This window comes from Meleagris gallopavo, chromosome 27 (assembly GCF_905368555.1).
Source record: "Meleagris gallopavo chromosome 27, MGAL_WU_HG_1.1, whole genome shotgun sequence".
NCBI classification, from domain to species: Eukaryota; Metazoa; Chordata; class Aves; order Galliformes; family Phasianidae; genus Meleagris; species Meleagris gallopavo.
In genome coordinates this window covers 90,964-111,556 of record NC_139430.1, presented here as the reverse complement: position 1 = coordinate 111,556, position 20,593 = coordinate 90,964, and the positions used below count along the sequence as shown (strand labels likewise).

Here is a 20,593-nt window from a genome sequence, read left to right as displayed (position 1 = left end):
TGGGGTCTCCCCCATAACCCGCTCTGCAAACCCATGGCTGAACATTTGGGGTCTCCCCTCATAACCCCCTCTGCTGACCCAGGGGTGAGCATTTGGAGTCCCCCCCCCCCAATCCCCCTCTGCTGACCCAGGGGTGAGCATTTGGGGTCCCCTCCAACATCCCCCTCTGCTGATCCATGGCTGAACATTTGGGGTCTCCCCTCATAACCTGCTCTGCAAACCCATGGCTGAACGTTTGGGGTCTCCCCCCATAACCCGCTCTGCAAATCCATGGCTGAACATTTGGGGTCTCCCCTCATAACCCGCTCTGCAAACCCATGGCTGAACATTTGGGGTCTCCCCTCATAACCCCCTCTGCTGACCCAGGGGTGAGCATTTGGGGTCCCCCCTCACAACCCCCTCTGCTGACCCAGGGGTGAGCATTTGGGGTCCCCTCCAACACCCCCCTCTGCTGACCCATGGCTGAACGTTTGGGGTCTCCCCCCATAACCCCCTCTGCTGACCCATGGCTGAACGTTTGGGGTCCCCCGTGCCCCCCCAGCCCCGGCGGTGCTGGCAGTCAGAGTGGACGGCTCGGGCTACACCAGTGACATTTACCGGGACGTCGTTTCTGCCTTCGATGTGCTCCAACGCGGCAACGTCTCGGTGCTGTCGCAGCGCTGCCTTCTGCGACCCGTGGAGCCCGATTACAACACCTACATCGGCATGGGTGAGCAGCAGCGGGCGGGGGGGGGGGGCTGCCGGGTCTGGGGTCACCGCTACGACCCTCTGCCCCCCCGTGCAGGGATCCTATACGGCATCTGCTTCTTCATCGCGCTGTGCGGCAGCCACGTGGCACGGCTGCGGCGCGTGATTTGTGCCGCCTATTACCCGACCCGTGAGCAGGTGAGGGACCCCCACCGCAACCCCAAATCCCCAGCTTCCCCCCCTTCTCCCCCCCCCCCCGCCCCCCGGAGCTGCACTCCCTCACCCCGCTGTCCCCGTTGTTCCAGGAGCGCACGGCGTTCCTCTACAACCGCATCCTGGCGAGGCGCGCGGGGTTGGTGCGGTTCCTGTGGCGGGCGGCCAGGCAGAGCGCGGAGGATGGGGGAGGAAGCAACGTGCTCCTCTTCCTCAGCTCCAGGCGGGTGGAGTCAAAGGGTGCTGTGGGGTTGGGATGGGGTGGGTCGGGGGGTGCTATGGAGTCGCGGATGGGGTGGGTTGGGGATGGGGTGGGGGTTGGGGGATGAGGTGGGGTTGAGGGATGCCATGAGGTTAGAGAATGGAGTGGGGTTGAAATGCGTGGGTTGGGGTTTTGCCCTCATCCCCGGGGACAGCATCACCCCCAGCCCCACTGAATTGCCCCCATTCGTTCCCCCAGGGTGCCCGGCTTCACCCCACTGCTTCGGTTCCTGGGCATGCAGCAGAAATACTGCCTGGCATGTGGGGCAGCGGAGCAGAAGGGCCTCCACACGTGCATCACCGTTGGCTGCAAAGGTGGGAGGTGGGAGGGAAAAATGGGACCCCCCCCCCCCCCTTCCCCTGCCATCCCGCCCCCTCACTGCTGTGTGCTCTGTAGGGTTGTACTGCGACCACTGCTACGAAACCCTAAACAACGTCTGCTCCGTGTGCATGGGGCCCCTGAGCTACGAGGATATGGGGGACGAGGAGATGTGAGCGGGCAGGGGAGCAACGGGGGGGGGCGTGGGGGTGTATGGGGTTGGGGGATGGAGTGGGTTTGGGGGATGATGTGGTTTAGGGGACGCCTTGGGTAGGGGGTGCTGCGGGTTCGGGGTGGGGTGGGTTTGGGTTTGCCATGGGTTTGGGGATGCTGGGGTTTGGGAATGCCGTGAGCTTGGGGATTGGGTGGGTTTGGGAATGCCATGGGTTTGGGGATGCTGGGGTTTGGGGATTGGGTGGCTTTGGGGGATGGGGTAGGTTTGGGGACACTGTGCATTGAGGGATGCCACGGGTTTGGGGATGGGGTGGGTTTGGGGGATAGGCTGGGTATGGGGGATGGGGTGGGTTTGGGGGATGCCTTGGGTAGGGGGATGGGGCGGGTTTGGGGATGCTGTGGGCTTGGGAATGCCATGGGTTGGGGGACGGGGTGGGTTTGGGGTCCCCATGTGTTTGCCCACCCCCTGCCCCGACCCCGCAGTGACTCCAGCGATGAGGAAACCCCGGCGCTGTGGCTGGGAGCGGTGCGGGCGCTGCGGGGTCAGGAGCAGCAGGAGCTGCGGGATCAGGGCAGGCGGCTGGAGGAGCGAATCCGCCGGGTGGTGCGGGGACGGGGGGGCGGCCGCCGATTGCCCCCCAAGATCGCAGCCCGGCTGCGGGCACAGCTGGAGGAGGAGGAGGAGGAGGAGGAGAGCGGCGGTGAGGATGATGCGCCCGGTGAGGACAGCTCGGCGTCCAGGTGAGAGCCGGGAGGGGCGGCCGTGGGGACGCGGGGTGACAGCCCCCAGCTCGGCTCTGCCTCACCCCCCCCCCCCCCCCTCGCATCCCCCCCCAGCCTTGATTTCAGCTACCAGGAGCAGCCCGAGGGCAGCGGCAGTGAGCTGGAGGAGGTGAGGGCTGAGCGGCCGCACGGCAGAAGGTGGTGACGGCAGGACGGTGTCACAGACGGCTCAGCGGCCATGGAGAGATGGCGTGGGGACGTGGGGACGTGGGGACACGGGGATATGGGGACGGGGGTTATGGGGATGTGGCTGCAGCCCCAGAAGCCAGGAGCAAGCGGGGAGGGAATGGCAAATAAAGCGCCCGGTCCTCGAGCCAGCAGTGTCCCCGTGTGCTGAGCTGGTGTCCCGTCTCCCCGTGGTCCCCACAGTGACCCTGCCCACCCACTGTGACCCCAGCTCCAAGCCTCAGACCCACGCCGTCCCCATCCCCGTGCCAAACGCCCCCAAAACGTCCCCAGCCCCATGGTGGCCCCAAGTGCACCCCTACGTTGTCACCAAATCCATCCGCAGTGTCCCCAAATCCACCCCCATTGTGTCCCCATGTCCATCACCACGGTGTCCCCAAATCCACCCCCGTAGCATCCCCAATTCCACCCCCATCGTGTCCCCATGTCCATCCCCACAACGTCCCCAAGCCCACCCCCCAGTTCCCCACTCCCAGCCCCCCCTCCAGCGCCGGGTATCCCGGGACAGACAGACAGACGGATGGGGCGCGTGATTCCCTGCTTCTCCGTTTATTATCAAGCAGCCTTCGTTTAAAAAAAAAAAACAAAAAAACAAAAAAACAAACCAAAAAAAACAAACCAAAACAAAACAAAAAAAAAGGAAACAAAACGAAACGAAAATAAAACAAAAAAAAAAACAAAACCAAAACCCAAAACCGACCGCCGCGGGCGATCCGTTTGGTTTCCGACACCGGAGAGGTTCAAGTCGCCGAGAAATTCAAGTTCCCCATAAGGCACTTTTAAAGCCACGACGGGAGTCCCCCCCCGTCCCCATCACCCCATGGCAGGGACAGGCGCAGGGGTCGGGAGGAGCAGCGGGGGGGGGGGGTCCTGGGGTGGGGGGGGTGGGTGGGTTATATATTACATCATCTTTTTGTTTGTTTGTTTGTTTTAAATATAGATAAACTCTTCTTCTAGGCAAATAGTGCCGGTCTGATCCCCCCCCCCTACACGCCCCCCCTCCATCCCCGGGTGTGCGCCCTGGGGCCATGTGCAAAGGGCAGGCGGGGGAGGGGGGGAACCCGGCCAACCCCGAGGGGATGGGGGGGTCCCGGGGGGGCTCACCCGGAATAGTGCAACGAGAGAAAGCAGCCGGGAGTGCAGGGGCGAGGGGGGCTCGCCGGGGGGGGGGCTGCTCGGGGAATTGGGGGGGGGGGCTCCGGGGTTAAGCTATATACAGCGCGGGACGAGCGGCGGGGACCCCCCCGCCACCCCACCGGGAACCCCCGCCCGGTGCCGCGCTTCGGTTCCCGGGGATGGAACCGGGGGGAAAGGGGGCCATGGGGGGGGGTCCGGTCCCTGCACGGCGGCGGGGGCTGCCCCGGGAATACGGAGAGAGGGGAGGGGGACGGGGGGGGGTGGAATGAGCGGCGGCGGCGGCGGCGGGGCCCCCCCCGCCCCATTGTGCAAATCCGCCAGGGGGGAATTTCCCCCTTTGCATAATTCAGAACAAACCGTGACGGGAAAAACAGGAACAGAGCGCGGCGGGGCGAGGCGGGCAGCGCTGCTCCGGGACAACGGGCGGGACCGACCCGCTCCTCCCCAGCCCCAGAGGGCACCGCCCGGTTCGGGACGGGACGGGACGCTCCGTTCCGGTACCGAACGGCACGGCCGGGGCTGCGCTGGGCTTAATATGGACCGGCACGGAACAGAACGGCTCCGCTCGGCACGGATCGGCGCAGCACAGAACTCTGCTGTTAGTGCCGACTGGAGCGGCTCAGCACGGACCAGCACGGCTCAGCACGGCTCAGCCTGGCACGGCTTGGCCCAACACAGCTCAGCCCATCCTGGTACAACCCGGCTCAGCTCAGCACAGCCCAGCACACAGCCCGGCCCAGCACGGCTCAGCTCAGCTCAGCCTGGCATCACTTGGCTCAGCCCAGCCCAGCCCGGTCCAGCACACAGCCTGGCCCAGCACGGCTCAGCCCAGCCTGGCATCACCTGGTTCAGCCCAGCCCAGCCTGGTCTAGCCTGGCATCACTTGGCCCAGCACAGCTCAGCACAGCACGGCTCAGCCCAGTTCAGTCTGGCATCACTTGGCCCAGCTCAGCCCAGAACGGCTCAGCTCGGCTCGGCTCAGCTCAGCACAGCCTGGCATCACTTGGCCCAGCTCAGCTCAGCTCAGCTCAGCCCAGCTCAGCCAGCCATCGCTCAGCCTGGCATCGCTCAGCCCAGCTCAGCTCAGCCCAGCTCAGCACAGCCTGGCATCGCTCAGCCCAGCTCAGCTCAGCTCAGCTCAGCTCAGCTCAGCCCAGCCTGGCATCGCTCAGCTCAGCTCAGCTCAGCCCAGCTCAGCTCAGCCCAGCCTGGCATCACTCAGCTCAGCTCAGCTCAGCCCAGCATCGCCCAGCTCAGCTCAGCCCAGCTCAGCCCAGCTCAGCCCAGCTCAGCTCAGCTCAGCCCAGCCCAGCCTGGCATCACTCAGCCCAGCTCAGCCCGGCCCGGCCCGGCCCGGCTCAGCCCACCGCCCCCCATCGTGCCCCACCGGGCCGGCCGCTCTACACCATCTCCACGGGCACCATGCCGTCCGGCTGCGGCCCCTCTTCAGCCTCAGGCTCCACCTCCATCTCCGGCTCCTCCTCCTCCTCCTTGATCTGCGCCGGCCCCCAATAACGAGCAAGGGAGAGGCGCAGCCCCTCCAAGCGCCCGTTGGAGAGGTCGATGCCGGGCGGAGCGTCGGGGGTCGGGGGAGGGGGGGGGTCTTCGCGGCGCCGGCGTCGGGTGCGAACCTCCAGGCAGTTCTGGCCCTTGAGGTGCCGCTGCAGGTGGTCGTCCTTGGCGAAGGCTTTGTGGCAGAGGTAGCACTCGTAGGGCCGCGCGCCCGTGTGCAGGTGCATGTGGTTCTTCAGGTCGTAGCTGTGCAGGAAGCGGGCGCTGCAGTGCTGGCACGAATAGGGCCGTTCGCCCGTGTGTTTGCGCATGTGGATCTTCAGCTTGTCGTTCCTATGGGGGGGGAAGGGGGGAGAAAGGGGGAGGGGTCAGGATGCGGGGACAGAGCGGCACGGACGGGGTGTGGGGTGAGATGGGGGCGGGGGTGAGATGTGGGGAGAGTACGGGGACCTTATGGGGACAGCGTGAGACGGGGATGTGCTGTGGGGACAGCACAGGACAAGGGTGAGCTACGGGGACGGTATGGGGACAGCGTGGGGCAGGGATGGGCTATGGGGACAGCATGGGGACCTCTGGGACAGAGATGTGCTATGGGGACAGAGTGGGACAGGGGTGTGCTATGGGGACAGCACGGGGCATCTGTGGGGCAGGGTCATGCTGAGGGTCAGCACAGCCCCAGGGGGACACCGTGGGCACCCAGGGGGACACATGGGGCAGGGGACACCACGGGCACCCAGAAGACTCCGTGGGTACCCAGGGCACCCCATGGGCACCCAGGTGGACACCGTGGGTACTCAGGGGGACACCACGGGCACCCAGAGGACACTGCAAGGCACCCAGGGGACACCATGGGGCAGGGGACACCGTGGGCACTCGGAGGACCCCATGGGCACCCAGGGGGACACTACGGGAACCCAGGGAGACACGCGGGGCAGGGGACACTGCAGGCGCCCAGAGGACACCGTGGGCACCCGGGGGGCACGTGGGGCAGGGGACACCCCGGGGCCACCGCCATCACTTTGGCACTCACCGCGTGAAGCGCACGCCGCACACCTGGCAGGCGAAGGGCTTCTCCCCCGTGTGCGTGCGCATGTGGCGCGGCAGCTTGCCGGCGCCGTGGATGACTTTGTGGCACACGGGGCACTCCTGAGGCATTTGGGAACGCCGTTTGCGCACCAATTTATCGGGGCTGTCCAGCCCGGGCGCCAGCGCCTCGTGGTGGAGCGAACTCAGATACGCCATCAGATCGGGATCGATGGCGTCGTCGTCCGAGCCGCCCTCCTCGGGGGACATCTGGTACGGAAAGGGGAAGGCGTGCGGGGGCAGCTCCTCCTCCTCGGGCACCTCGAAAGCCTCGTAGGGCTGCGCCAAGCCCTCCGGCATCGGCGGCGGAGAGGGGGGCTGCGGGGCGGGCAGGGGGCTGTGGGAGCCTTCGGCCTCGGCGGGCGGCTCCTCGCTGTGGTTGTTGAGGCGTGCGCCGCGCGCCTGCAGGAATTTGCGGGTCTTCTTGCTGCGGCGGGCGGCGGGGCGGGCGGGGGGAGCGGCGGGGGGCTCCCCGTCGGGGAGGGTGGCAAACGCTTCCAGGTAACGGCGAGCGCGCTCGCAGTCGTCGTCATCGGGGCCGGGAGCTTCCAAGCCGTGGCACTGCAGGATGTCGGCGCAGGCGGCGATGACGCAGGGGATCTCCAGCAGCTGGGCCGCCTGCAGCACCTCGCCCATGTTGGAGCTGCTGATGGTCAGCGTGGCGGTGTAGGCGAACTCCAGCAGAGCTCCCAAAGCTTCCGGCCCCACGAAGTCCAACTCGCAAACCTCCTGGCCCGGCCCCGGCCCCGCAAACAGCTTCTTGAAGTAGCGGCTGCAGGCGGCCAGCACGGCGCGGTGCGTGCGGTACTCCAAGCCCTGCGTCTTGATGGTGACGTCGCACAGCACCCCCAGCTGCCGCTGCTCGTTCAGGCTGCTCAGCAGCTCGCTGCTGTGCTCGGGGAAGGGGATGCCGATCAGGTCGTCCTCGGGGCTCGCCATCGTCCTCACCTGCGGGAGCATAAGGTGATGGGGATCAGCGCCGCGCGGCACCCGTGGGTGCCAAAGCGTCGGCTCCGTTGTGGTGCAAGGAGACTCGTTGCCAGCGCGAAGCACCCGTGGGTGCCAAAGCATCAGCGGTGTTGCAGTGCAAGGAGACCTCATTCCCAACCATGCAGCACCCATGGGTGCCAAAGCATCGGCTCTGCTGCAGCGTTGCGGTACGAAGAATCTCCTTCCACCATGCAGCACCTATGGGTGCTAAAGCATCAGCTCTGCTGCAGGGTGGGCGCCCCAAGAGCGGTCTGCCAGAGGGGTGCACGGCTCAGCATCACCTCCGAGCACCCAAATTTCGGTTGGACGCCGTGGAACGGACGCGTGCCGCCGTCGGGCCCCCACCGCATCCCCCCGCCCTCCTCCCTCCACCGCCGCCCCCAAAGCGACCGCAGCAAAGGGGGAAATCTCAGCGCGGCGCCTTTGAGCGGCGTCGAGGCGCTGCGCTTCCTGCCTGCCCACCCCACCGCATCCCCCCGGCCCACCCCACCGCATCCCCCCGCCTCGCCGGGCGCATCTCCCCGTCCTGGGAACGCGGGTGGGCGGCACTGCCGGGAAGAAGGGCCCCCCCAGGGCCGGGGGCCGCCCCGAGAAGCCAACCGGGCTGGGAAGACGGGGCCGCGCTTCCTGCCCGCAGATTAGGATCAGCGCAGCGCTGGGTTCCTGCCCCCACTCCCAGTGGGGGCCCAGCCCCCTCCCTACGCTTTGCCCCAGCCCCGGGCCGCTCCTCGCCCAGCCAAGCCCTGCCTGCGTGAGCAGGGCCTTTCCCACGCTGCAGCTGGCAGAGCTTTGCGTCAGCGCTGCCATAAAAGCGGCACCGAGGCCTCCCCGAGCTGGCGGCCCCATAGGGCAGGTTGTGCCCGGTACGGCGGTACCGGCACCGGGGGGGAGGGGGGAGGAGGGGTCCTTGCCGTGCTGCGCTTTGGGGATCACACCTGGAGCGACATACGTGCGAAGTGTGAGCCCTGGGTGGGTGATGGATGCAGTCCTGAGTGCTGAGTGTGGGGCGGTGGCAGCGGAGCTGCAGATCAGGTCGTGTCCTGGTGCACGGCACGGTGCTCCATGGCTGCTTGGTGACACCAGGAAAGCGGCTGTCTGGTGGCACAGGCAGCACCAAGTGTGTGGCATCGCCGTGTCTGAGCTTCGGGTGGAGGCTGTGCCATGGAGGAAAGCCAGGTTGTGCCATGGGGCAAAGCCTGACTGTGCCATGGAGGAAAGCCAGGAGGTGCCACAGAGCGAAACCAAGCTGAGCTACAGAGCAAAACCAGACTGTGCCATAAAGCAAAGCCAGGCTGTGCCACAGAGCAAAGCCAGGCTGTGCCACAGAGCAAAACCAGGCTGTGCCATGGAGCAAAACCAAGCTGTGACAGAGAGAAAACCAGGTTATGCCATGGGGCAACGTCAGACTGTGCCACAGTAAAACCAAACTGTGACATGGAGCAAAACCCAGTTGCGCCACACAGAAAAGCCAGGCTGTGCCATAAAGCAAAACCAGGCTGTGCTATGGAGCAAAACCATGAGGTGCCATGGAGCAAAGCCAGGCTGTGCCATGGAGCAAAACCATGAGGTGCCACAGAGCAAAACCAGGCTGTGCCATAAAGCAAAACCAGCCGTGCCACGAAGCAAAACCCAATTGCGCCACGGAGCGCAGCCATGCAGAGCGAAACCGCGCCGCTGGTGCCGCACGCCGCCGGACATCGCCGTGCCGAGCTGCGCCCATCTCCAGGGGGACGGGTCGGACCGCTCCGAACCGAAGCCCGCCGCCGTGGCCGTGCCAAGCCGCGCGGTGCCGTCGGCGGGCGGTGGGAACGTGCCCCCTCTTGCCCGCGGAGGGGCGGCGCGGCCGGCGGCCCCCGGCGCAGGAGCCCATCCCCATCCCCGCGCCGGCCGCTCCCTGCGCTTGGGTGCTCGCCAAACTGGGGCTGCCTCGGCAGGCGGCTGGGAACGGCCCCGGAGCAACCGGCTGCGGAGCCGCCCCGCGCTGCCGAGCAGGCCCGACCGGCAGGGCGAGCGGCAGCCGCCCCTGAAACTGGGAAACGGGCAGCGCCGACCGCCCGGGATGCCGGCGCCGTCCGACGTCCCCGTGCCCACCCCTGCGGGGGTCCGCGGTGCCCACGAGGCGGGGGCGAAGGGATTAGGGGCGATTAAAGCATCAGGGCGCCGGGAGCCAACAGGCTGCGACAGCCCCCGATGGGATCAGCGGGATTAGCAGCGGGGGGGGGGATTAGGGGAGGTGAGCGCGCTGCGCTTCGTGGGAGGGGGGGGACGGGGACGCGGTGCCATCGAGAAACCCGGGGCTGAGGCAGGATGGGAGGCACGCGGTGGCAGGATGGACAAACCGACTGGCGTGCGTCGCACTCCGCATCCCCGTGCCTCGCAGCTCCTCCTGTCCGCAGGGCCGGCAGCGCTGCAGCGCTCGGCCGGGTGCAGCTTCACGCGGGGGGGGCCAGCAGCGCGCAAAGACCCCCGCATCACCGCAGCGCTGCTTCCAGGCCGCTGCACGGCTGCTGCTCACACATCTCTGCCGTTCTCGGGAGGGGGTGGGGTGGGGGGTGCACGAATCTCCAGCGCTCCTTCCGCTGATAGCGAAGTGGGGGGCCGAAGGATGGAGCCGGGACCCCCGGGCGGATGCCCGCGGATGAAGGACCGGCGCTGGGGGCGGGGAGGTGGCAGGAGGGGGATTTTCCATCGCGCCCAACCGCCCGTCCGCCGCTTCTCCCCCGACACCCCGGCCCCCCCCGCGCATCCTCCCCACGGGAGCGAAGTCACATGCTGAGCGGGTGCCATCGAGGAGATCGCAGCGGTGATAAGGAAACTGGGGGGTTGGGGGGCGGGGGGGGAGCAAGGTGTGAAGCTGTCGGAGCTGCCTCCAGCCCCACGGAGACCCTCGGATGGCACACGAGGACAACGTCCCCTTGGGGGCAGAGTGATGGGGAGGGGGGCATCTCCCTGCCCGTCCCTCCTGTCCCCGTCCCTCCCCCCCCAAAGAGCAGCACTTTCTCGGTTACGTCAATGCCCGCAGCCGGGCCCCGTTTCGCCCTCGGCAGCCGCTCGTGGTTGGGGAAAGGGGGGGGGGGGGTTGGGAGTGGGATTCGCTCCCCGTGCCGAACGGGCAGCCGTGCCCCCAGCATGCTGCAATGGGAACAATGGCTGCGGGTCACCCTGACACCGCACCGCCGGCCCCACGGCACCTGCCAGCCCCACCGCGCCGTGGGGCCGCACGCGGGCACGGGGCCAACCCGCACCCGGACCGCGGCACGGAGGGACCCCAGACCGCGCCCTCCCCACTGCATGCAGGTGGATGATGGGGATGGGGGTCCTGGGGAGCGCTGCCCCCCCCCCCCCCCCCCACGTCGGGGTGCACCCAGCTGCTGCCGCGCTGTCGAGGGACTTCACAGCTGCAGCGGGGAGAATGAGTCAGCCAGGAAGGTGAGCGCAGCGCCCGGCCCCTCGCCCCACGGGGCCCTTTGGGAGCCGGGAAGGGACCCAAACGGCCGGGCGTCCCCCCACCCACCCATCTCCGAAGGCAGCCTGGGTGCCCCATAGGGTCGGCGTGGCTGTGGGATGGGGGCTGCGCAGCCCTCTGCCCAACAGCACCTGCTGGAGCGCGGCAACGGGTGTCGGGTGAGGGTCCGGCCTGGCTGGTGGCCCCAATGTGTGGGTGGGGGTCCTGGGGGTCCCGGTGCCGGAGGGGAGCCCGGATGAGGGCTGGGGAAGCGCTCCCCACTCTTTGAAAGAAGAAAACAGCAAGCACACAAGAAAGGAAATGGGTTGAAGAGATGAGAGGGTAAACAGCACCCATCCACCCCACAGCCAGGGGGGTGAGCCGCCCCACATTGGGACCCCATCCCATTATGCACCCACCCAGCCGCCCCCGAACCTCGAGCTCCCCACGGCCACGGGGCTGAGCCCCCAGCAGCGTGGGCACACATCACAGCACAGCCCCATCCTGGTGCTCAGCCCCACGCCACGCAGTGCCGGGCTCAAGGCCACGTCCCCAACGCTGTCCCCACCACCGCCTGCAGCGGGAACCCACCGCCCCTCACCCAGCGGGGCCCACCCACCACCCGCAGGCCCCATCCCGGCACCACGGCCCCAACCCACCACTAAAGCCATCCCTGTGCCACGTGCCAGCAGAAGGGACCCCGCGATGGCCGTTCCGTGCCACCCATCTCATCCCATCCCATCCCATCCCACCCCATCCCACCGCAGGGCTCTCTCGACGCCATCATCCCACCGCCAGCCCCAAAGCCACCCGGAAACGGCCCCACTGCCACCCCACGTCCTCCCACCCCACATCCCCATCCCCACGGATGGCAGCGGGGTGGGCAACGCCGCTCACCTGGCGCCTGTGCCCGCGTGGCCGGGCGCTGCTCCCGCGGAGGCAGGGAGGGTGCAGGGTGCTGCTGTGTGAACTTGGCCCCGCTCCCCGCTGCACTTCAGCTCGGATCCCACCTCAAAAGGAGTCGACGCCCACACCCCGGGTCACGCACCTCCCAGCCCCGCTTCCCAGAACACACACAGCATTAACCCTTCTGCAGCCGACGCCAACCCGGAACGGGGCGAGGGGGAGCCCCGAACCCCCTTCCCAGCAGAGGAAATTGCCAGGGGTGCCGGCACGGTTGGCACCGCACCGCAGCCATCCCCTCCCCACTGCCACGGTGTCACCGTGCGGCTCCCGTCCCTCCCGCCGCCCCGGGGCTGGGCGATGGGTGCCGGCTGCTCACTGCCGGCCACGGCCAGGAGCCGGGCTGCCACCGCAGGGCTGGGCTCGGTGCAGCGTGCCACAGCCTGTCCTCGGCCCCTGCGCATGCCCGTCCTGCTCTGCCCCATAACCAGCCCCAATGCCAGGCCCGTGGCTGCTGCCGTGCCATCACAGCCTGCCTCAGTGCCAGCTGTGTCCCTATAACCAGCCCCAGTGCCAGCCCATCCAAGGGTGCTGCTGTGTCCCTATAGCCAGCCCCAGTGCCAGCCCATCCAAGGGTGCTGCTGTGTCCCTATAGCCAGCCCATCCATGAGTGCTGCTGTGTCCCTATAGCCAGCCCATCCATGGGTGCTGCTGTGTCCCTATAGCCAGCCCATCCATGGGTGCTGCTGTGTCCCTATAGCCAGCCCATCCATGGGTGCTGCTGTGTCCCTATAGCCAGCCCCAATGCCAGCCCATCCATGGGTGCTGCTGTGTCCCTATAGCCAGCCCCAATGCCAGCCCATCCATGGGTGCTGCTGTGTCCCTATAGCCAGCCCATCCATGGGTGCTGCTGTGTCCCTATAGCCAGCCCATCCATGGGTGCTGCTGTGTCCCTATAGCCAGCCCATCCATGGGTGCTGCTGTGTCCCTATAGCCAGCCCATCCATGGGTGCTGCTGTGTCCCTATAGCCAGCCCATCCATGGGTGCTGCTGTGTCCCTATAGCCAGCCCATCCATGGGTCCTGCTGTGTCCCTATAGCCAGCCCCAGTGCCAGCCCATCCATGGGTCCTGCTGTGTCCCTATATCCAGCCCCAATGCCAGCCCATCCATGGGTGCTGCTGTGTCCCTACAGCCAGCCCATCCATGGGTGCTGCTGTGTCCCTATAGCCAGCCCATCCATGGGTGCTGCTGTGTCCCTATAGCCAGCCCCAGTGCCAGCCCATCCATGGGTGCTGCTGTGCCATCACTGCTGGTCCCAATGTCAGGCCATCCATAGGTGCTACTGTGACCCCATAACCAGCCCCAGTGCCAGGTCATCCTAGGGTCCTACTGTGACCCCATAGGCAGCCCCAATGCCAGCCCATCCATGGGTCTGGCCCTGTTCCATAGGCAGCTGCAGTGCCAGCCCATCCACGAGTCCTGTTGTGTCCCCATAACCAACCCCAATGCCAGGCCGTCCATAAATCCTACTGTGACCCCACAGCCGGCCCCAGTGCCAGCCCATCCATGGGTCCTGCTGTGACCCCATAGCAGACCCCAAAGCCAGGCCATCTGTGGGTCCTGCTGCACCTCTACAGTCAGTTCCAAGGGTCCTGCTGTGACCCCATAGCAGCCCCCAGTGCCAGGCTGCCCATGGGTCCTGCTGCGCCCCTATAGCCAGCTCCATGCGTCCTGCTGTGACCCCATAGCAGCCCCCAATGCCAGGCTACCCATGGGTCCTACTGCGCCCCTATAGCCAGCCCCATGCGTCCTGCTGTGACCCCATAGCAGCCCCCAATGCCAGGCCATCCATGGGTCCTGCTGTGCCCCTATAGCTGACCCCAATGCCCGGCCCATGGGTCCTGCTGTGCCCCTATAGCTGACCCCAATGCCCGGCCCATGGGTCCTGCTGTGCCCCTATAGCTGACCCCAATGCCCGGCCCATGGGTCCTGCTGTGCCCCTATAGCTGACCCCAATGCCCGGCCCATGGGTCCTGCTGTGCCCCTATAGCTGACCCCAATGCCCGGCCCATGGGTCCTGCTGTGCCCCTATAGCTGACCCCAATGCCCGGCCCATGGGTCCTGCTGTGCCCCTATAGCTGACCCCAATGCCCGGCCCATGGGTCCTGCTGTGCCCCTATAGCTGACCCCAATGCCCGGCCCATGGGTCCTGCTGTGCCCCTATAGCTGACCCCAATGCCCGGTCCATGGGTCCTGCTGTGCCCCTATAGCTGACCCCAATGCCCGGCCCATGGGTCCTATCACACAGCACTGTGGCAGACACGTGCGCTGCAGGAAGCCTGGCACCAAACCCTGAGCACACCGTAACCCAGGGAGGGGGCTCTCGGGTGGTCCCAGCCACCCCATGGCACCCATCCTCCTCCATTCCACACCCCCTGGCCACATTCCCCTCACCCCCCCTCACCCCCCTCCCCCCAGCCCCCCTCTCTGCTCCCCAGAGCAGGCTCAGGCTTCTCGCAATGCCCCCATAATTACACCCTCTGCGTCCCCAGCCAAACAGCAATTAGCGCCCGAGCTGCAGCCCCACACCCCGGCACCCGCCCACACCAACACAGCACCCGGATGGGCAGTGCCATGGGGCCACAGCGGGGCTCCAACCCCCCCAGATCCCACCCACAGCCCTGCCAGCCACAGGGAGGGCAGCAGGAGGCAGAAAGGGGAAGAGCACTGCAGCTGCTGGGGGGGTGTGCGCGTGGGGGGGGGGGGCCTCCAGCAACGTTCTCAGAAAGACGCTGCTGCGCGTTGTGCAAGAGCTCAGCCCCAAGGGAGGGCACGCAGAGGGCCAGCAGCCACCCCACGGCATCTCCGTGGGCACCAGCGTTGTCACCACGGTTCAGTGATTGCATTCCTGCTGCACCGTGATGCTCCGGGCTGCCAGGACCCGGAGGTGGGCGCAGGACCCACACCAAGAACCCCGCAAGGGAGGGAGGGAGCGTGGCACCTGCCTGCCAACCCTGCCCTTTGCTCCCCATAAAGGAGGGGAACGGCGCCAGCCCCCCCTGGCCCAGGTGTGCCAGGTGCTAAGGGCGGGAGATAAGGTGGGCGAGGCGGGCAGGGAGGGGCTCACATGGGCACGCAGCCCTGACTCAGGGTTCCCGCTGGTGGCCGGGCCCCATTGGGGGTGACTCACGGCGGCCCCCCCACCCTGGGGGTGTTGCAACCATCCCCGGCGCCAGCACCGGCCGCAGAGGGGGTGCAGCACCCGGCCTGGGGGGGGGAGGGTGCACCCAATGGGGATCACTCCGGTGGGCTGCAAGAGAGCCGCGCTCCATCCTCACCTGGCACCGTTTGGGACGCGCAGAGCCAGGATGGAGCACGGCCCAAAAGCATCCGGCACCGGTCCACAGGGCAGCACCGGCACCACTGGGATCCTGATGTCTCCCGGCCCAGCAGCACCGGGATGGAAAGCCCCACTCCTGGAGCTCGGGTGTCCCGTGGGGAGGGGATGGGGCAGACGAGGTCGGACGCTGCGCTGTCCCCGGCTGCACCCGGACACGGCGCTGCGTGGAGGCAGGAGGAAGGAACAGGGAAGGAAGGGGTTGCTAAAACTGAGGGGGAACAGGAAGGAAACGGTCAACAGCAACCACGGGGTCCGACCGTCCCGGTGGGGGTGAAACCCACCCTGATGTGTGCGCGTGGGGCAGGGAGGAGTTGAGGGGGGGGAAGCAGAGCTCCAAATTGACCTCCTGCAGCCAGGATGGTGGGAAGGGGGCACTGGAGAGCGCCGTGCTCCTGCCTCTGCCCCATGGACCCCGTGGGCAGCGGGATCCAAATGGAGCAGCTCTGCTCCCACCACCCCGCAGCGCACAGACAGAGCCCCCTGGGGGGGTGGGAGGGGGGGGGAAGCAGTCAGACCTCCAGGTCCCATCACACAGCCCCAGGGTGTGTGGGGGGAGGAGTACGGATGGATGACATTGCCCCCCGTGGCACCTTGAGCACCCAGAACTGCTGGCATAGGACAGACCCTGATGCTCCATCCGTGGGGTCACCCAGCAAGGACAGTGCCAGCCCGCAGCCCCCCCTTACACCCCCCGAAATAGCCCAGCTTCCGCCCCCACGCAGCTGCCTCCAGCTCCCCGCTGCCCACAGCTGATCCGGGGCGGGAGGGAGGGGGCAGGCAGCTCTAATCCCCCCCGAGCCCACTTAGCACGGCCGTACCCCCCCCCTCCCCCCGATCCGCACAGCACTGAGACCTCCATCCCACCGCCCCCTCCCCAACCTGGGCAAGCGACACTTCCCGCAGCACAGAGCCGGACACGCAGCCAGGCCACGGCACGTGGGGCCGTCCCCACGTCGTCCCCAAACCGGGGATGTCCCCGCTGAGCCACCCGCGCAGGGAATCCCCCCCTTCCTTTCCCCATCCCATCCCATCCCATCGCGCACACCATCCTCACCACGGCATCGCCACACGGACCGGGCTCGGGGACAGCACCGGAGGACAGCACGGAACGCTCACATCCCCGCGCTGCTCCGTGCCATCCCGTAGCACCGAGGTCGGGCAGCACCCGGCGCGCAGCCCCCGGACCCCCCCTCCCCCCAACTCACCGCCGCCTGCAGCCGCTGCCCATGGGGACGCAGCGGGGACGGCCGGGGCAGCGCGGAGCACGCACAGCTGAGCCTGCCGGGAGAGGCCAGCGCTCTGACCTACTTCTCCTTCCGCATCACCTGCTTTCATTTTCCCTCGCCACGGCTCAGTCGTCCCCCCGCCCCACACACCACCTCCCGCCCACGGCCCCAACCCGTCACGCCGGTGGCTCCTCGGGGACACCGGGACTCGGCGGCTCCCTGCGGCACCGGAGGGGTGACGGCGTTGTGCCACCGGGCCCTCGGTGCGCTGAAGGTCACCGGGCACAGCTGGGGACAGGCACGGCCGCCTTCCCACCCCCCCGGCCACCCCAGCGTCACCTCCCTGGCACGAAGCGAGTCGGACGGGTCTCAGCCCGGCCCCTCGCTCCGTCCTCGGTCGCCCCGGGGCTCGGCGGGGTGCGGACACGCAGCTCAACGCGGGGATGCAGCTCTGCCCCAGGGACACGGGAGGTGCGGGGACGGCAGCCTCGCTCCCTCCCAGCGTTCCACTGAGCGGGGGGGGGGGTTTCTATGGAAAGGCCCCGGCACCGGGGGAGTGCGAGCGCTCCCGGGGGCTCCCGCCAGCAACCAGCGCTGCCAGGAGAGATTTCTGCGTGGTTTCATCATCCACCGCCGCCCCGAAGGAGAAGTTCCTGCTCCGTCGCAGGACACCCACCCACCCTTCAGGGCCGGGCTGCGGGGCTGCGCCCACCGCCTTCCCCCCCCCCCCCATACACAACCACCACCACCACCCCCCCCGCGTGTGCGCGCTCGGGGCCTTCGTGTGCCACGTGTGCACCGAGGGTGCATGGCAGCAGCTGGCAGAACTGCGGCCACAGCTTCGAGCTCAGCGCTGCTGCCTGTAAAGAAGGCGGGGGGGGGGTCAGCCCTGCAAAGCCCTCAGAGCCCCCCGGGATGCCGTTCTCCAAGCCCCCAGCCCGGTGGTCACCTCCCCAGGCCTCAGCGCGGCAGCAGCCAGGTTAACCCGCTCCGCCCCCCCCCCCGCCCCCCACCCCCCAGGAGCTGCCCGTTTTCGCTGCAGAGCCCCCACATCGCAGTCCCACTGCCCCACATCCCTCTGCAGCCCCACAGCTTCCCCTTCTTTGGGCTCCAAGCTGAAGTTCCCCTCTCTCCACACCCAGCGCTACCACAACCACGTGCCCTCAGCAAGCACCGGAGGACCCCAAACCGTGAGACCACCCCGCTCCTCCCCCCCATGTGGGAACAGCGTCCAGAAAGCCACCGACCTGGCTCTGCTCGGGGAAACTGAGGCACGGTGAGACACCCCGAAGGCACCGAACCCAAAGGCGGCACCCAGAGCTCGAGGCCAGGAAGAGACCCGCGTCCCCAAACGGAGCAGCCCCCGATCAAAAGCAGCCGCAGCCCAAGACAACGGCCGTTGTCTGGAGTGAGGGTAAACACCGCACCCCGCCCCGGACAAACAGCAGCGGGGGCAGCGGCCCGGGGGGAGCACGGCACGGAGTTGGGTGCGGGGCAGAGTCCACGGAGCTCAGGGTGCCCGAAGGGTGGGGGGGGACGAGCACCACGGGCAGCCCCCGGCTGCCTGGAATTGGGTGAAACAGCACCGCGGCCCCGGTTTTGCCATCGGGTGTCATTCCCAACCGTGAGCTCACCGGGGCAGGGCAGGTCCCCGGCAGGCCTTACGCAGAAGGACGCGGGGATGTAGGGACACCAACGGGGACAGGGAGTAGCAAGGGGGGGGTCAGCACCCCCTCTGCCTGCGCGCCCGAGGGGCTCAGCCGCCGTCGATCCGCGGGACGGTGCCACGCGTGGGCCGGGAGCATGGGAGCGGCGGACCGGCAGCGCCGGCAGGGTCAGGGCGAGAGGAGGGGACGCGTTCCGGTGCCCGGTTATTCACCGCCGCAGCCCCGGGATCGCTCCCCGAGTCCCGAGCGGTGCGCGCAGCCCCCACCCCCGCTCCTGGCACCGCGCCCGCCGACGTGTCCGCGTCCGCCGGCAGTTCCCGTCCCCGCCGCTCCCGGTGCGCGGAACGAACGGAGCCATAGGAAACCGCACCGGGAACCGGGAACGGAACGGGCGCACCACCCCGGAGCCAAATCCGGGACCGAGCGCAGCGAGCGGCACCGGCCCCGCCGCAGAGCACCGGAACGGCGCGACTCACCGGAGCCGGGCTGCGGGCACCGGGCCGGTGGCGCTGCGTCCGTCGCTCCCTCCGTACAGACAGAACTGTCGGTCCGCCGGGCCCCGCGTTCCCCCCTCCCGCTCCGCGCCTCCTCCGCTCTCCACCTGCGCGCTCCGCGCTCACCTGCGCGCCCCGCCCCGCCCAGCGCCGGTCCCGGGGCCGCAGCCCCGCCTCCGCCTCCACCTGCACCGCCGCCCCGCCCGGCCCCCCCTCCGCCGCCTCCAGGAAGCGCCCGCCCCCTCCGCGCCCATTGGGCAGCGCTCCGCATCCCCCGCCTCCTATTGGCGGAGGGGGTTGTCCGTCACCCCCCGTGCCACCCTCCCTCCCCCCCCCCCTCCCTCGGGGGAGGGCGGCGGCGTGCCCCCCCCAGCCACCCCCAACCCCCCCCTCGGGGCCGGCGGGGAGCGGAGCGGTGGGGCCCGGCCGTGGGGAGCGGGGGGAGGAAGAGCTGAGTCAGAGCGCCCGGGGGGGGCGGCGGGGAGGGAGCGCGCTCACACCGGAGCCGCCCCCCGCTGGGGGGAGCCCGGTCCGGCGGTGCCGCGCCCGGTGCCGCGCCCGGTGCCAGGCGCTGAGCGCTCCGCCCGCTGCGGCCGCGGAGCTCCGGGCCCGCCCCGCTCGGTGCCGGCTGCGGGGGAAGGGGGAGAACGGGGAAGAAGGCACCGGGATGGAAAACGGGAAAACGGAGAGTGAGGAACGGAGCACCGGGAGTGGAGAACGGGGCGCCGGAACGGAGAACGGAAAAGCGGGGGGTTGAGAAAGGAAAAGCGGGGGACGGATATCCGAGCGTCGGGATGGAGAACGGGGAACGGGGGTGAAGAATCGGGCACCGGAGAACGGGAAACCGGGCGCCGTGCACCGACTGGCGCTGAGAAGCGGGCACCGGGCGCGGAGCCCCTCCCGGCCCTGCAGTGCCGGTGAACGGTGCGGGCGGAGCCCCCCCCCGCGGCAGGTGCCGGCCGGGGGTCCCGTTCCGACCCGTTCGGCCGCCTCCGGGCCACGGGGGACGGCAGAGGGCGGCCCGGCCCCGCGCTCACCTCGCCTCACCCCGACCCCCCCGGAGCGCTCCTGACTCAGAGCCCGGCGCGGCCGCTGCCCGGAGCGGGTGGAAAGTGTGAGCCGCCGCCGTGCGCTGCCAATGCAAACACCGCCCCGCAGACGTTATGTCAGCGAGGAGGGCGGGGGGCTCCGCTCCGGGCCGGTCCCCGCCTCTCCCGGTTCCTCCGGTGTCCCGGTGCTCGCTCCCGATTCGTTCATCCCCGCCTCTGCCGCCGGTACCGGGCACCTGCGGCCGTTCCCTTTTGCTTTTCCCGAGCGCAACGCGATGCACGGAGCTGCATCTCCGTCTGTCCGTCCACCGTTCCGTCCCTCCGTCCATCGTTCCGTCCACCCACCTGCCTCACCTCCACCCAGCTCTAACCCTGCGGTCACCTGTCCGTCTGTCTGTCCGTTCGTCCGTTCCCAAGTGCACCGCCGGACCCATCCCGGGGGCTCAGACCCATCCCGGGGGCTCAGACCCATCCCGGGGGTTCGGATCAATCCCGGGGGTTCGGATCCCGCTCGGGGTTCCCGCAGAGGCGGAGGCTTCTGAGGGGGGAAATCCGCCAAAAATCCCCTCCCCTCCGCTGCCACCGAAACCCCCCATCCCCAACCCGAAACCGTCCTCCCACGGCCCCGCCGCCTTCCGGTGCCCCCGTGGCGGAGCCCCCCACCCCCACCCCCCGCATCCCTCCCTCATCCCGCACGGGGTCCCACCGCAGCCCCACCGCTTCCAACCGGAGGCAAAAGGTTTCCGTCCCCACTCCCCCCACCCCCATTCCCCCGGTTCTTCCCGCAGCCCCGCACCGCCCTCCCGGGCCCCGAGGCCGCAGCCCCCGCCCCGTACGGCCCCGCCGCTATTTTTAACCGCCGCGTTATTTCGGTACCCCGCGTTCTCGCTCCGCCGCACCGTTCCCTCCCGCAGCCCCGACGGCGCGGACCGCGCTCACCTCGTAGCACCGGGAACGGGCGGGGGCCGCGGAGCCGCCAGGCCCCGTCTGTGCCGGGCCGGCGGCGTGGCAGGAAGGACCGGGCGGTCATCTCGGCCCGGCCCGGCCGCCTGCAGAGGGCACT

The 20,593-nt window shown here is 68.6% G+C and overlaps 2 protein-coding genes and 1 long non-coding RNA gene across 9 annotated transcripts in view; 1 reads left to right on the top strand and 2 right to left on the bottom strand.

The window, feature by feature from the left end:
• Positions 1-1,080, bottom strand: part of LOC146542645 (uncharacterized) — a 2,444-nt gene extending 1,364 nt beyond the window's left edge. The window contains exons 1-2 of the long non-coding RNA XR_014879856.1: positions 971-1,080; positions 598-695 (exon numbers count right to left, since the gene is read on the bottom strand). This is a non-coding gene — a long non-coding RNA (uncharacterized LOC146542645). The remainder of the gene's footprint in view (positions 1-597; positions 696-970) is intronic.
• DCST2 (DC-STAMP domain containing 2) overlaps positions 1-3,311 on the top strand; it is an 8,587-nt gene extending 5,276 nt beyond the window's left edge. The window contains exons 9-15 of one of the 2 annotated variants that reach the window (XM_085209973.1): positions 542-709; positions 785-885; positions 993-1,123; positions 1,361-1,476; positions 1,559-1,652; positions 2,138-2,395; positions 2,492-3,311. In XM_085209973.1, coding sequence (XP_085066099.1) covers positions 542-709; positions 785-885; positions 993-1,123; positions 1,361-1,476; positions 1,559-1,652; positions 2,138-2,395; positions 2,492-2,582 — 959 coding nt within the window. In that variant the 3' untranslated portion in view covers positions 2,583-3,311. Of the gene's footprint in view, positions 1-541; positions 710-784; positions 886-992; positions 1,141-1,360; positions 1,477-1,558; positions 1,653-2,137; positions 2,396-2,491 lie in introns of those variants that run through there. The other variant, XR_014879855.1, reaches the window with a different exon arrangement.
• On the bottom strand, positions 3,154-20,593 carry ZBTB7B (zinc finger and BTB domain containing 7B). Of its 6 annotated transcripts, none has more exons than XM_085209993.1 (3): positions 20,470-20,593; positions 6,303-7,303; positions 3,154-5,605 (listed from the first exon to the last, which is right to left on the bottom strand). In XM_085209993.1, exons 2-3 carry the CDS (start codon positions 7,292-7,294, stop codon positions 5,161-5,163), a joined length of 1,437 nt encoding a protein of 478 aa, XP_085066119.1. In that variant the 5' UTR covers positions 7,295-7,303; positions 20,470-20,593; the 3' UTR covers positions 3,154-5,160. The 6 variants fall into 6 exon arrangements, with proteins under 6 accessions (XP_085066119.1, XP_085066118.1, XP_085066121.1 ...); XM_085209992.1 differs by lacking the exon at positions 20,470-20,593 and adding an exon at positions 18,608-18,727; XM_085209995.1 differs by lacking the exon at positions 20,470-20,593 and adding an exon at positions 18,464-18,601.